The 14,830-nt window shown below is 42.8% G+C and overlaps 1 protein-coding gene across 14 annotated transcripts in view; it reads left to right on the plus strand.

Moving 5' to 3' along the window:
- The window catches only part of USP4 (ubiquitin specific peptidase 4), a 46,963-nt gene that overhangs the window by 12,470 nt on the left and 19,663 nt on the right, over positions 1-14,830 (plus strand). For 5 of the 14 annotated variants that reach the window (XM_060161895.1, XM_060161890.1, XM_060161892.1 and 2 more), the window contains 3 exons: positions 11,194-11,334; positions 12,161-12,278; positions 14,130-14,303. In XM_060161895.1, the coding sequence (XP_060017878.1) occupies positions 11,194-11,334; positions 12,161-12,278; positions 14,130-14,303 (433 nt within the window). Of the gene's footprint in view, positions 1-9,819; positions 10,074-11,193; positions 11,335-12,160; positions 12,279-14,129; positions 14,304-14,830 lie in introns of those variants that run through there. The other 9 variants (XM_060161899.1, XM_060161897.1, XM_060161894.1 and 6 more) reach the window with 8 other exon arrangements.

The following is a 14,830-nucleotide window of genomic DNA, read 5'->3' on the forward strand; positions in this document are numbered from 1 at the left end:
GATTCTTAACCAGTGTGCCACCAGGGAAGCCCAAACACATAGGATCTTTAGTTGCAGCACGTGGCTCTTAGTTGTGGCACGCCGGCTCTTAGTTGCGGCACGTGTGCGGGATCTAGTTCCCCAGCCAGGGATCAGACCCGGGCCCTCTGCATTGGGAGTGTGGAGTCTTACTCACTGGACCACCAAAGGAAGTCCCAAAGGAAGATAACTTTAAAACTAGAATTTTTTTTTTTTTTTGGTGGTACTCAGGCCCCTCACTGTTGTGGCCTCTCCTGTTGCAGAGCACAGGCTCTGGATGCACAGGCTCAGCGGCCATGGCTCACGGGCCCAGCCGCTCCGTGGCATGTGAGATCTTCCCGGACCGGGGCACGAACCCGTGTCCCCTGCATCGGCAGGTGGACTCTCAACCACTGCGCCACCAGGGAAGCCCAAAAACTAGAATTTTAAAACCTACTAAACTGTTATCTGAATGTAAAGATAATTTTCTCTGGCATAGATGACTTTAGAAAGTTTTCTACACAGAGCTTCTCTTTGAAAACCTCTTGGGGGAGTAGTGTTAACGTCCAGGAGCAGGCAGTAAAATCCAGAAGGTGCAAGGGAGAGTATTCAACTAGTGAAGTGTTCTGTTGACCAGAAATGCAAGGACTTTATGACTTTGGAGTAAGCAAAGAATTTTTACACAAGACACAGCACCACAAACCATAGAGGAGGACATGGATAGAGTGGATAACTTTTTTTTTCTTAAGGTTTTTTTTTTTTGTTAAATAAATTTATTTATTTTTATTTTTGGATGCATTGGGTCTTCGTTGCTGTGTGCGGGCTTCTCTCTAGTGGTGAGCGGGGACTGCTCTTCGTTGTGGTGCGCAGGCTTCTCATTGCAGTGGCTTCTCTTGTTGCGGAGCAAGGGCTCTAGGCGCGAGGGCTGTAGTAGTTGTGGCACGTGGGCTCTAGAGCACAGGCTCAGTAGTTGTGGCTCACGGGCTTAGTTGCTCTGCGGCATGTGGGATCTTCCTGGACCAGGGCTCCGACCTGTGTACCCTACATAGGCAGGTGGATTCTCAACCACTGCGCCACCAGGGAAGCCTGAGTGGATGACTTTTAAATTCAGGACTGTTCTAAAAGAGTGAAAAGGCAAGCCACAGAGTGAGAAAGCTATTTGCAATACGTATGTCTGACAGATTGTTTATATCCAGAATTTCAAAGAAACCCCTTAATGTCAGTAAGAAAAAGTCAGACACCCCTTCTAGAAAAAAGGGCGAGAAAACCTATAACAGTCACTTTAAGAAAGAGGCTACCGGACTTCCCTGGTGGCACAGTGGTTAAGAATCTGCCAGTCAATGCAGGGGACACGGGTTCGAGCCCTGGTCCGGGAAGATCCCACATGCTGCAGAGCAGCTGAGCCTGTGCGCCACAACTACTGAGCCTGCACTCTAGAGCGGCAAGCCACAACTACTGAGCCCTCATGCCATAACTACTGAAGCCTGTGCACCTAGAGCCCATGTTATGCAAAAATAGAAGCCACCGCAATGAGAAGGCTGCACACTGCAACAAATGGTAGACCCCACTCTCTGCAACTAGAGAAAGCCCACGTGCAGCAACGAAGACCGAACACAGCCAAAAATAAATAAATTAAAAAAAAAAAGAGGCTACCTTGTGGCTAGCGACCATATGGAGAGGTGCTCAACCTCAGCAGTCATCCAGAAATGGCAAATTAAAACCATAATGCAGTGCTTCTGCACATCCCCCAGAATGGTTACATGAAAAAGACAGGTAGTGTCAAGTGTTGTAGAGGTGTTGGAACTTGCTGATGGGGCATATAAACTGGTATAGTGACTTTAGAAGGTTTAGCAACAAGTACTAAATGACGAATTGTGTGCATATTCTACAACCCAGCAATCCACTCTTAGGCATTCAGAAATATATCTCACATTCACTTAAAGATACATTCAAAGATGTTCATGACAGCACAGCTTGTCATAGTCACAAACTGGAGCTAACCTAAATGTCCACCAAAAATAGAATGTATAGATAAATTGTGGTGTATGCATGCAATAGAATTCTCTCCAGCCACAGCAACACTGAGTCTCATAAACCATGTGAATGAGAAGCCAGACACAAAACGTGGCATACCGTTTGAGTCCCTTGATATAAAGCTTAAGAACCCGCAAAACTGATCTATGGGTGTCAAGGTCATGATGGAGGTTAGCTTAGAGAAAAATCATGACTGCAGGGAGCGTGAGGAAGACACCTGGGGGGTGGTGCTGTCCTGTTTTTTGGTCTGAGGGTACTGGTTATATAGGGGTATTCGCTTGGTGAGAATGTCTTGATTTTTTTTTTTGGCTGTGCCATGCCTCTTTTGGGATTTTAGTTCCCCAGCCAGGGATTGAACCCAGGCCATGGCTATGAAATCGCTAGGTGCTAACCACTGGACCACCAGGGAATTCCCAGGAATGTCTTGATTTTTGTACTCTCATAAAGTATATATTTCTCTATGTAATATACTTCAATAAAAAGTTTTTAAAAAGTTTAGTAATAGTAAGAAGAAAGGTTTAAGAAAGCAGCCTCTATCAGTAACAATCCAGAAGTAAATACTGGGTAATCCCAACATGGAAGACAGTTGAGGAGATAGGAAGCAGTAAAGAGAGATGAGAATGTCCTGAACTACTTTTACAGGGAAATGTAGTTAATAAGTTGAAGTAATTATGATGGGGAAAAATAAAAACAGTTATAGATCCTAGTAAGTTAGTGGAGTAACTACCAGAAATACAAAAGTAGAATTTACATCTTTTATATAATATGTTGTATTGATTAGGAAAGCTTTGGTAGCAATGAAGAAAGACCTGAAAGTTAGCATGTCGAGCAATGTAGATGGTTATATCTTTCCAAAAAGAATTTCTGAGGTGGGCAGTTCAATGCTGCTATTATTAGAAATCCAGCTGTTTTGTCATGTTGCTCTACTGTGCGTGGCTTCAACTTTAAAGGTGGTCAACTCATGGTCCATGATGACTGCTGGAGATGGACCAATCATATCTGCATTCAAGTAGCTGAGGAGGAATTGGGAAGAAGGACATGCCCCTTCCTTTTTTTTTTTTTTTGCGGTACGCGGGCCTCTCACTGCCGTGGCCTCTCCCGTTGCGGAGCACAGGCTCCGGACGCGTAGGCTCAGCGGCCATGGCTCACAGGCCCAGCCGCTCCGCGGCATGTGGGATCTTCCCAGTCCGGGGCACGAACCCGTGTCCCCTGCATCGGCAGGCGGACTCTCAACCACTGCGCCACCAGGGAAGCCTTGCCCCTTCCTTTTAAAGAAATTTCCCAGAAATCACATAGAAGATCTGCCTTTACATCTCTGGCCAATTATATGACCACACCTGGCTTCAAAGGAGGCTGGGAAATGCCTTTTAGCAGTTAGAAGGGCTCTAACTAAAACTTGGGATTTGTAAACTAAAGAAGAACAGAAGAATAGCCATGGGGAGGTGAAAGGGAAAAAAAAAACACTTTCCTTTTTAAAAAAAAATTTTTTAATTTAATTTATTTTTTTATGTAGCAGGTTCTTATTAGTTATCTATTTTATACATATTAGTGTATACATGTCAGTCCCAATCTCCCAATTCATCCCACCCCCACCCCCACCACCCCTGCCACTTTCCCCCCTTGGTGTTCATACGTTCTCTACATCTGTGTGTCTATTTCTGCCCTGCATACCAGTTCATCTATATCATTTTTCTAGTTTCCACATATATGCGTTAATATATGATACTTGTTTTTCTCTTTCTGACTTACTTCACTCTGTATGACAGTCTCTAGATCTATGCACGTCTCTATAAATGACCCAATTTTGTTCCTTTTTATGGCTGAGTAATATTCCATTGCATACATGTACCACATCTTCTTTATCCATTCGTCTGTCGATGGGCATTTAGGCTGCTTCCATGACCTGGGTATTGTAAATAGTGCTGCAGTGAACATTGGGGTGCATGTGTCTTACTTATTTATTTTTATTTTTGGCTGTGTTGGGTGTTTGTTGCTGCGCGCAGGCTCTTCTCTAGTTGTGGCAAGCAGGAGCTACTCTTCCTTGCGGTGTGTGGGCTCCTCATTGGGTGGCTTCTCATTGCACAGCACAGGCTCTAGGCACGCGGGCTTCAGTAGTTGTGGCACTCGGGCTCAGTAGTTGTGGCTTGCGGGCTCTAGAACGCAGGCTTAGTAGCTGTGGCGCATGGGCTTAGTTGCTCCGTGGCATGTGGAATCTTCCTGGACCAGGGCTCGAACCTGTGTCCCTTGCATTGGCAGGTGGATTCTTAACCACTGCGCCACCAGGGAAGCCCATGGGTATGTCTTTTTAAATTGTGGCTTTCTCTGGGTATTTGCCCAGTAGTGGGATTGCTGGGTCATATGGTAATTCTATTTTTAGTTTTTTAAAGAACCTCCATACTGTTCTCCATAGTGGCTGTATCAATTTACATTCCCACCAACAGAGCAAGAGGGTTCCCTTTCCTCCACACTCTCTCCAGCATTTGTTGTTTGTAGATTTTCTGATGATGCCCATTCTGACTTGTGTGAGGTGATACCTCATTGTGGTTTTGACTTGCATTTCTCTAATAATTAGTGATGTTGAGCAGCTTTTCATGAGCTTCTTGGCCATCTATATGTCTTCTTTGGAGAAATGTCTATTTAGATCTTCTGCCCATTTTTGGATTGGCTTATTTGTTTTTTTAATGTTGAGCTGCATGAACTGTTACATATTTTGGAGATTAATCCTTTGTCAGTTGATTCATTTGCAAATATTTTCTCCCATTCTGAGAGTTGTCTTTTCGTCTTGTTTGTAGTTTCCTTTGCTTTGCAAAAGCTTTTAAGTTTCATTAGGTCCCATTTGTTTATTTTTGTTTTTATTTCCGTTACTGTAGGAGATGGATCAAAAAAAGATCTTGCTGTGATTTATGTCAAAGATCCTATGTTTTCCTCTAAGAGTTTTATAGTGTCCGGTCTGACATCTAGGTCTCTAATCCATTTTGAGTTTATTTTTGTGTATGGTGTTAGGGAATGTTCAATTTCATTCTTTTACATGTAGCTGTCCAGTTTTCCCAGCACCACTTATTGAAGAGACTGTCTTTTCTCCATTGTATATCCTTGCCTCCTTTGTCATAGATTAGTTGACCATAGGTGCGTGGGTTTATCTCTGGGCTTTCTATGCTGTTCCATTGATCTATATTTCTGTTTTTGTGCCAGTACCGTATTGTCTTGATTACTGTAGCTGTGTAGTATCGTCTGAAGTCAGGAAGTCTGATCCTTCAGCTCCGTTTTTTTCCCTCAAGACTGCTTTGGCTATTTGGGATCTTTTGTGTCTCCATACAAATTTTAATATTTTTTGTTCTAGTTCTGTAAAAAATGCCACTGGTAATTTGATAGGGATCACATTGAATCTGTAGATTGCTTTGGGTAATATAATCATTTTCACAATATTGATTCTTCCAGTCCAAGAATATGGTATATCTCTCCATCTGTTTGTGTCATCTTTGACTTCTTTCATCAGTGTCTTCTAGTTTTCTGAGTACAGGTCTTTTACCTCCTTAGGTACGTTTATTTCTAGGTATTTTATTCTTTTTGTTGCAGTGGTGAATGGGATTGTTTCCTTAATTTCTCCTTCTGATCTTTCGTTGTTAGTGTATAGGAATGCAAGAGATTTCTGTGCATGAATTTTGTATCCTGAAACTTTACCAAATTCATTGATTAGCTCTAGTATTTTTCTGGTGGCATCTTTAGGATTTTCTGTGTATTGTATCATGTCATCTGCAAACAGTGACAGTTTTACTTCTTCTTTTCCAGTTTGTATTCCTTTTATTTCTTTTTCTTCTCTGATTGCTGTGGCTAGGACTTCCAAAACTATGTTGAATAATTGTGGTGAGAGTGGACATCCTTGTCTTGTTCCTGATCTTAGAGGAAATGCTTTCAGTTTTTTCACCATTGAGAATGATGTTTGCTGTGGGTTTGTTGTATATGGCCTTTATGATGTTGAGGTAGGTTCCCTCTGTGCCCACTTTCTGGAGAGTTTTTTATCATAAATTGTTGTTGAATTTTGTCAAAATCTTTTTCTGCATCTGTTGAGATGATTATATGGTTTTTATTCTTCAATTTGTTAATATGGTGTATCACATTGATTGATTTGTGTATACTGAAGAATCCTTGCATCCCTGGGATAAATCCCACTTGATCATGGTGTATGATCCTTTTTTTGTTGTTTTTTGCGGTACATAGGCCTCTCACTGTTGTGACCTCTCCCGTTGTGGAGCACAGGCTCCGGACACGCAGGCTCAGTGGCCATGGCTTACGGGCCTAGCCGCTCCGTGGCATGTGGGATCTTCCCGGACCGGGGCACGAACCCATGTCCCCTGCATTGGCAGGCGGACTCTCAACCACTGTGCCACCAGGGAAGCCCTATGATCCTTTTAATGTGTTGTTGGATTCTGTTTGCTAATGTTTTGTTGAGGATTTTTGCATCTATATTCATCAGTGATACTGGTCTGTAATTTTCCTTTTTTTGTAGTATCTTTGTCTGGTTTTGGTATCAGGGTGATGGTGACCTCATAGAATGGGTTTGAGAGTGTTCCTTCCTCTGCAATTTTTTAGAAGTTTGAAAAGGATGGGTGTTAGCTCTTCTTTAAATGTTTGATAGAATTCACCTGTGAAGCCATCTGGTCCTGGACTTTTGTTTGTTGGAAGATTGTTAATCACAGTTTCAATTTCGTTACTTGTGATTGGTCTGTTCATATTTTCTATTTCTTCCTGGTTCAGTCTTGGAAGGTTATACCTTTCTAAGAATTTGTCCATTTCTTTCAGGTTGTCCATTTTATTGGCATGGAGTAGCTTGTAGTAGTCTCTTAGGATGCTTTGTATTTCTGCGGTGTCTGTTGTAACTTCTCCTTTTTCATTTCTAATTTTATTGATTTGAGTCCTCTCCCTCTTTTTCTTAATGAGTCTGGCTAAAGGTTTATCAGTGTTGTTTATCTTCTCAAAGAACCAGCTTTTAGTTTTATTGATCTTTGCTATTGTTTTCTTTGTTTCTATTTCATTTATTTCTGCTCTGATCTTTATGATTTCTTTCCTTCTACTAACTTTGGGTTTTTTTGTTCTTCTTTCTCTAGTTCCTTTAGGTGTAAGTTTAGATTGTTTATTTGGGATTTTTCTTGTTTCTTGAGGTAGGCTTGTATTGCTATAAACTTCCCTCTTAGAACTGCTTTTGCTGCATCCCATAGGTTTTGGATCGTTGTGTTTTCATTGTCATTTGTCTCTAGGTATTTTTTTATTTCCTTTTTGATTTCTTCAGTGATCTCTTGGTTATTTAGTAATGTATTGTTTAGCCTCCATGTCTTTGTGTTTTTTATGTTTTTATCCCTGTAATTTGTTTCTAAGCTCATAGCGGTGTGGTCGGACAAGATGCTTGATATGATTTTAGTTTTCTTAAATTTACCAAGGCTTGATTTGTGACCCAGTATATGATTTATCCTGGAGAATGTTCTGTGCGCACTTGAGAAGAAAGTGTAGGACTTCCCTGGTGGCGCAGTGGTTAAGAATCTGCCTGCCAATGCAGAGGACACGGGTTTGAGCCCTGGTCCAGGAAGATCCCACATGCTGTGGAGCACCTGGGCCCGTGTGCCACAACTACTGAGCCTGTGCTCTAGAACCCGCAAGCCACAACTACTGAGCCCTGAGCCATGGCCGCTGAGCCTTCACGTCCGGAGCCTGTGCTCCGCAACGGGAGAAGGCCACAACAGTGAGAGGCCCGTGTACCGCAAAAAAAAAAAAAAAAAAAGACAAGCTCTCAAATCAGACTTTTTTTTTTGTAAACCAGACCTGTTCAGTAGTACGTTGTCTGTCAGAGACGACACAGGATAAAATTGAGGGAATGGGAAAGTACATCAAGTGAGTATGTCATCCAGGGAAAGACAATGATTGGCTTAATCCTTTTTTTTTTAACCCACTTGTAGAATCAATTTTACATATATCCTGACAGGAGAACAGCATAATGAAATTGTTTTCATTCAGCTCCTTTATTCACTAGTGAGAGCCACCTGGTAAACTCTGAGCATTTTCAGATATTTTTTTCCTTCCTGTGAATTGCTCCAACCTCTGTGTTAGTGCTTCCAAGGTTCTGTATCCATCTGGCCCCATTTTTTCTGTTTCTCGAACTCTTTATTTTATTTTATAACTTTATTTATTTAATTTTGGCTTCGTTGGGTCTTCGTTGTTGCACACGGGCTTTCTCTAGTTGTGGTGAGTGGGGGCTACTCTTTGTTGCAGTGCAGGGGCTACTCTTTGTTGTGGTGCACCGGCTTCGCATTGCGGTGGCTTCCCTTGTTGTGGAGCACGGGCATGTGGGCTTCAGTAGTTGTGGCACGCGAGCGCTAGAGCTCAGGCTCAGTATTTGTGGCGCACAGGCTTAGTTGCTCCATGGCATGTGAGATCTTCCTGGACCAGGGCTCGAACCCGCGTCCCCTGCATTGGCACGCGGATTCTCAACCACTGAGCCACCAGGGAAGCCCCTCTCTAAAACTCTTTAATTCTCTCTAACTTTACTTGCCTGATGTCTATAAGGCCCAGTTAGCTCTGCACCACAGTCCCCTTTAAAGACTGCTTGCCCAGAGCTGGAAGAAGCCAGTGTTTCTGAAATAGAGATTTGAGTTGCATGCATATGAGGGTTAACACTGTTGGTGGAGGGGGAGATCACAGCTTAGGATGTTGTGAAAGCAGTGAGGATTCTGGCTAAGAGTTGATTGTTGTCTTAATGATAATGCCAGATGCTGGCCTCTGAATACCTGAGGTCAGAGGGTGGGCTTAAGGAGTGGACTCATCCTCAGAGTGGCATTTGGCCTGGAGAACATCTGAGAGGCAAGCAGAGAGCAATGGAGCAAGGAGGGCAGGCATGAATATGTTACAGAGCCTCAGCCATAGGTCAGGGCATGTTTTCATTGTGATGATAATGACTGGACATGCCTAGGATCAGGAAATATCTCAGTAGAAAGGTGCCAGGAGACCAGAGGCTTAACCAGAGTATCTTTTAGGAGCAGTGGGATCCTTATTTGGAGATGTAGCCTCTGTTTTCAGAAAGTTTGTTGCATGAGACTCGGTCACATTTGAGAGTGAGGTCTTGCTTCACGTCAGGCGTTTCCTACCGTTGCCTACTTCCTGGCTTGCAGTGCCCTAGGGTGTGCTCTGAAGTTGCCTGGTGACAAGTGACTAATGCCCAAGGGTTTCTCAGATACAAGTCACTTCTGCACAGAGATCTTGCTTTTTGATTTGTCTGTCAAAGGTAGAGTAAAAAAACAAACAAAAACTTTGTATTATATAAGTTTTCAAGCATATAAAAAATATCCTTATGTAATCAATGTTGGATTTCTTTTTGACCGAATTTACTCTAAACTACTGGCAGTATTTTCTAGAACATTTTAAACGAATGTCAAATAAAATTTTTCTTTTTTATTTTCTTTTTTATTTTTAATTAATTTATTTTTTTGGCCACTCCATGCGGCCTGCAGGATCCCAATTTGCTGACCAGGGATCAAACCCATGCCCTTGGCAGTGAAGGTGCAGAGTGCTAACCATTGGGCCACAGGGAATTCCCTGTTCTCTTTCATTTCAACCAGAATGTTGTTGTCTGTTTAAGAAGTTGATAGGTCTTGGATATTTGTAGTGGCTTTATATGGATTTTTGCCCTTTTAAGTTCAGGGAATAAAATAAGTTACCAGTGAACAGTTACTAATAAGGGGAGTGTTAAGCCATGTGCCTTGAGGTTCTGTATGTCAGAAATTTAATTTCACTATCTTGTAGTATCTCCAGACCTGAGATAACTGGGTCTGCCATATCAGACCAGTCTTGGGTAGTGACTTTCCTGCCTGCATAGGAGGCTGGGCATACCGGCATCACAGTGGACAGGCCTCAAGTGTATGCTTAAGTCACCTGTGTGGCAGAAGAGAGTGCCCTTGGCTCTGACAAGCCTTACTTAAGGAGCTGCCTGAGTTCTTGGACTCCTTTGCAGCCGAGATGAGGCTCAGTGAAGCAGATGCTCTTCAGGATTGGAGAAGGTGCGTTTCCTTATGGGTGGGTGAGAGGCTGGGGAGCCCTCTTTCCCCCTCCCTTGCTGTGACCACAGAATGTGAAGCAGAACTCAGTTCCTGACGCCCATTTAGGCCCCTGGATAGTTCCCTGACATCTGCCTACAGTGTGGGTACAGGATCACTCATCTTTGTTGCCACGTCCCACTGTCTTCTCAAGGGGAACCCTGGTTGACATCAGATCACATGAGGTTGGGCACTCTGCAGGGACAATGCATCTTAATTATATTCTGTATTCTAAAAATAACCCCAAATCTAGAAGGAAAATCACAGTTGTACATATTTGAAACAATGCAGACGACTCACTTTCTTTTGCATGTGCCTATATGAATTTTAGTAGAAAATTTGATAAAATTGATATCAGGTTTTTTTGGGGGGAGCCGCACCATGCGGCATGTGGGATCTTAGTTCCCCAACCAGGGATCGAACCCGTGCCCCGTGCAGTGGAAGCGTGAGGTCTTAACCACTGCACCGACAGGGAAGTCCCGTTTGATATCAATTTAAGATTTGGGGCAATTAGCCCTTGAATTAATTAGTGTGAAAGTAGGAATAAATCTAAAATAAGATGCTGTGAAAAATATTGAAACATGAGTTTGAAACAGAGGTTATTCACATTTGGTAAATTTAAGGAAACAAAAGGAATTTCCTCAAATAGCACAGTGAAACTAAATCGCCATTTTCCTATTCTGTTATACTTATAGCCACCTGTTTAATCTGGGTCAAGTACTTTGGAGGAAATTCATCTCTTATTACCATTTTTCTTTGTCTTTCACTGGTAACTCTTAAAATTTAGGGAAGCTTATCATTTGTAAATCAAACTAGGATGCCCTGAAGATCAACCTTGTGTTTTATCCTACTGAAAGATTCAGTATATGACCATGTGGATGAATGAGACATGAAGATCAATTAATTTCTTTACTCTCACTTAAATAAAATTTGTCTTGAATTAGCATGAAAATGGGCTTTTTGCAATTAATTTTAAATAACTAAATACGGAGAACATTTATTTCTTGAGAAGAGACCTAAGGCATTAAGTAGGGCTTGCTTTTTGCAAAATATCAGTAGCATTGTTTCTGCTTCTCTCTCCCAGATCAAGCACTGCGCCTAGCAGAAATTTTACTACCTCTCCAACATCATCAGCAAGTCCCTATTCCTCAGTATCTGCCTCTCCCATTTCAAATGGTGATAGCACTAACACCTCTGGGATGCACAGTTCCGGTGTCAGCAGGGGGTAAGAGCAGGTCCTTTCACTTTGCTTCCTTCCCCGCTGAGTCCTTTCCCAGGCCGTACCTGGACAGCTCCTCTGCTGCTACACTAAGCATAGTGGGATTAGGGCTCCCCATGGGAACATGCTGCATGTGGTTTCTTGCTCCATTTCATACCCACAGTAAATTGTGCCTCCTAGTAATGATGTACATTGCTTTTCTTCCTGCGAGCTGGTGTTTTCCCCACAGCCTGTCAGTTGGTGGTCATGGAGGTCACTGCATTTGTCTGTGAAGGAATGGGCTGGTTGTCTGGCAGAATAGCTACGCGGGGATGATTGTTGGCTGTGGGAGGACCCTGCCTGTTTCCCCTCCGCATGGCTGTGATCCTTTCTCCGAGTGTTTCAGGAGTACCTGCCATATAGCACAGACAGCGTGGAAGAGGAAGGTCAGGAGAGAGAGAGAGTGCCTGCACACTCAGGCACAGTCAAGACTGAGTGTGGCCTGGTGGGTGGCGGCAGGTGCAAGCTTTGATCTTGGTAACCAGTGTTCTTCCCCGAAGTCACCTGGCAGTTAGCCTTCTGAAGGGATACAAAATTAGCATTTACCAAAGCTGAGAGCAGAGGATTCAAACAGCATTTCTCCCCTTAAGGATGTGCTCACCACCCGTTGTCATGTCAAATCAAAACAGGGGGTTGGGGGGGCTGGAGGGCTGGGGAGGGGAGTAAAGAGACCTTGTCTCACGGGGTTATTATCAAGTGAGAATTCTAGAGGCCCCCATGGAGCCCCAAAAGGCATCCTGAGGGCATGTGAACAGCACTCACTTTTATTGCTGATGTGGGTTATGTTTTCCAGTGGATCTGGCTTCTCTGCTTCGTATAATTGTCAGGAGTCCCCATCAACTCACGTACAACCTGGGCTCTGTGGACTTGGAAACCTGGGAAACACCTGCTTCATGAACTCCGCCTTGCAGGTAGAGGGCAGAGCTGCCATCTCAATAACACTGTGTCTTCACAGTACTTGAGGCTCAGGTGGGAGTGGCCTCTAAGGTGTTGGGAGGATCTTCTCCCAGGGGTCCCTAATGACCCTTTGTTAGTACTTCAGGGATCCCTGCCAAGGCACGTCCCACTGGGTAGTACAGAATGGCCTCATCAGTGTTCCTGGCCTCAAAATGTCTTCTTAATCAGTTCTAGGTTTGATTTTACAGTAAAAGTATGTTGAATTTTGTTGACCATTGGGGAATGATCTCAGAAAGTACTGGAATACTTGCCTGGTTGGTCTCTAATGGGATGAGAACTCACAGCAGCTGGTACTAAGCCAAATTATTCCTGCTTGAAGTTGACCATCTTTTCACCAGTGAGCCATCTCACCTCATGCCCCTGCTTGGAGAAAATCCTAAAATCCTCCCTTTGAAACCTCATTTATTCATCCATCAAATATTTTTTGGGCACATACTATGTGATGGTACTGTTTTGGGCATGGGCTGGGGTTAGGGTCCAACTACAAAGTTAGGAGGGCACAGTCCTTAGTACTGCCTTTACTTCTGACACCAGCTGCAAATTTGGGGCTCCCTACACCCTCGGTTTTGTTAATTTGCTAGAAAGACTTATAGACTCACTTAAAAGTAATTATACTCACAGTTATGGTATGTTATAGGGAAAGGATACAGATTTAACATTAGGCAAGGTTAAGAAGGGAGTAGGGCAGAGTCTAGGAGGGTTCTCAGTGCAGAGCTTCTGTTGTCCTCTTCCAGTGGAGTCAGGATGCTTTACTTTCCTGGCATTGATGTGTAACAGTAGGCATGGAGCATTGCCAGGTATGAAAACTCACTTGAGTTTTGGTGTCCAGAATTTTTATTGGGGCATTATTATATGGCATGACTGATTGGTTGCCCAGTGGTTAAAGAGAAAATTCTTGTGAATTGGTGAATGTATTCAAAGATTTAAGGCAGAAATACCAATCATGCCTATCTTCTTTCAGCACCCCAAATCATTTTACAAGGCAGGATACTCTGATACCAAAATATGACAAGGAATTTCTAAAGAAAATTTTAGACTATCGTATCTCATAACTGTAGACACAAATAATGTAGATAAAATTTTAGCAAATCAAAATCAATGATATCTAAATAAAAGTGGTAACACATAACAAGTAGGTGTGGTTTGTGCTAGGAAAACCAGGTTGGTTTAACACCTGAAAAATTAATCAGTCTTTTAACACAGTAACAGAATGAAGGAGAAAACCATGTGATCATCTCTGTAGATGTAGGAAAACTCATTTGATAGAATCCAATACCCACCTTCATTTTTTAATTTAAGGAGTTAAAATTAGTATACACAGGTACAATATTATTTATTGTTTTTTCTAATTATCCTGATTTTCCCCACCCAGAGTGTTTTGGCTCTAGTAAAGCATTTTGCCTTCGGCTTACTTATATTTTGTCTTCTCATGAAATAGTGGAATGTCGCAGTCACTTCCAATGAAAAAAAATATCATCTTAAAATTACTATCTTCCACTGAATAGAAAATTACTGTGTGTCAGGCATTTGGGATATACAGCTTTTGCCCTCAGAGAGCTTGTCTCAGAAACAATTCTTAGGCAGTAAGTGTGAGCTCCCTCCAAAACAGTGTCCCTGGGAGGCTAGTCACAATGTGGCCACCAGCCGCTGGGAGGCTGTGCCTTACTGTTATGAGCCCTTCAGAGAATCTGCTGAGCACTTCATTTTGTTGGCGTGACCCTCACTGGTCGTTTAGAACTGGGTTTATCTTGTGTCTCTGTGTGCTCTCCAGAAGTGGTGTAAGCTGTGATCGTGTTCTCTTTCAGTGCTTAAGCAACACTGCACCACTGACCGACTACTTTCTCAAAGATGAGTATGAGGCTGAAATCAACAGGGACAACCCTCTGGGAATGAAAGGGGAAATTGCAGAGGCCTATGCAGAGCTCATTAAGCAGATGTGGTCTGGAAGGGATGCTCACGTGGCACCTCGCACGTTCAAAGTAGGTTGACGTATATACTTCCTTTTCCCTATTTTGGGGAGAGTGGTTTTGTGTTGTAATGAAGCATTCCTTTACTGCATTTTGGGATTAAGATGGGCTCCGAGACTAAAAGCACTACATGATCAGATCCTTCTTTTCTGTTCAGTCATTTAGCACACACTTAAGTGACTCAGCCCCCACCTCTGGGCCGAGGATACTTCAGATAATCATTTGTATTGTAAGCTGCTTGTTCAGAATGCTGTATTCTACAGTGGCATTCTTTTTTTTTTTTCTTTAAGTTTTTTTGATGTGGACCATGTTTAAAGTCTACTGAATTTATTACAATATTGCTTCTGTTTTATGTTTTGGTTTTTTGGCTGCGAGGCATGTGGGATCTTAGCTCCCTGACCAGGATCGAACCCACACCGCCTACACTGGAAGGTGAAGTCTTAACCACTGGAGCATCAGGGAAGTCCCTACAGTGGCATTCTTTAAATGGTTGACACCCTAAGCCAGACCATAAAAATTCAGTCAAATTTCCAGTATCA

The sequence above is a fragment of the Lagenorhynchus albirostris genome, chromosome 10 (genome assembly GCF_949774975.1).
Source record: "Lagenorhynchus albirostris chromosome 10, mLagAlb1.1, whole genome shotgun sequence".
Taxonomy (NCBI): Eukaryota; Metazoa; Chordata; class Mammalia; order Artiodactyla; family Delphinidae; genus Lagenorhynchus; species Lagenorhynchus albirostris.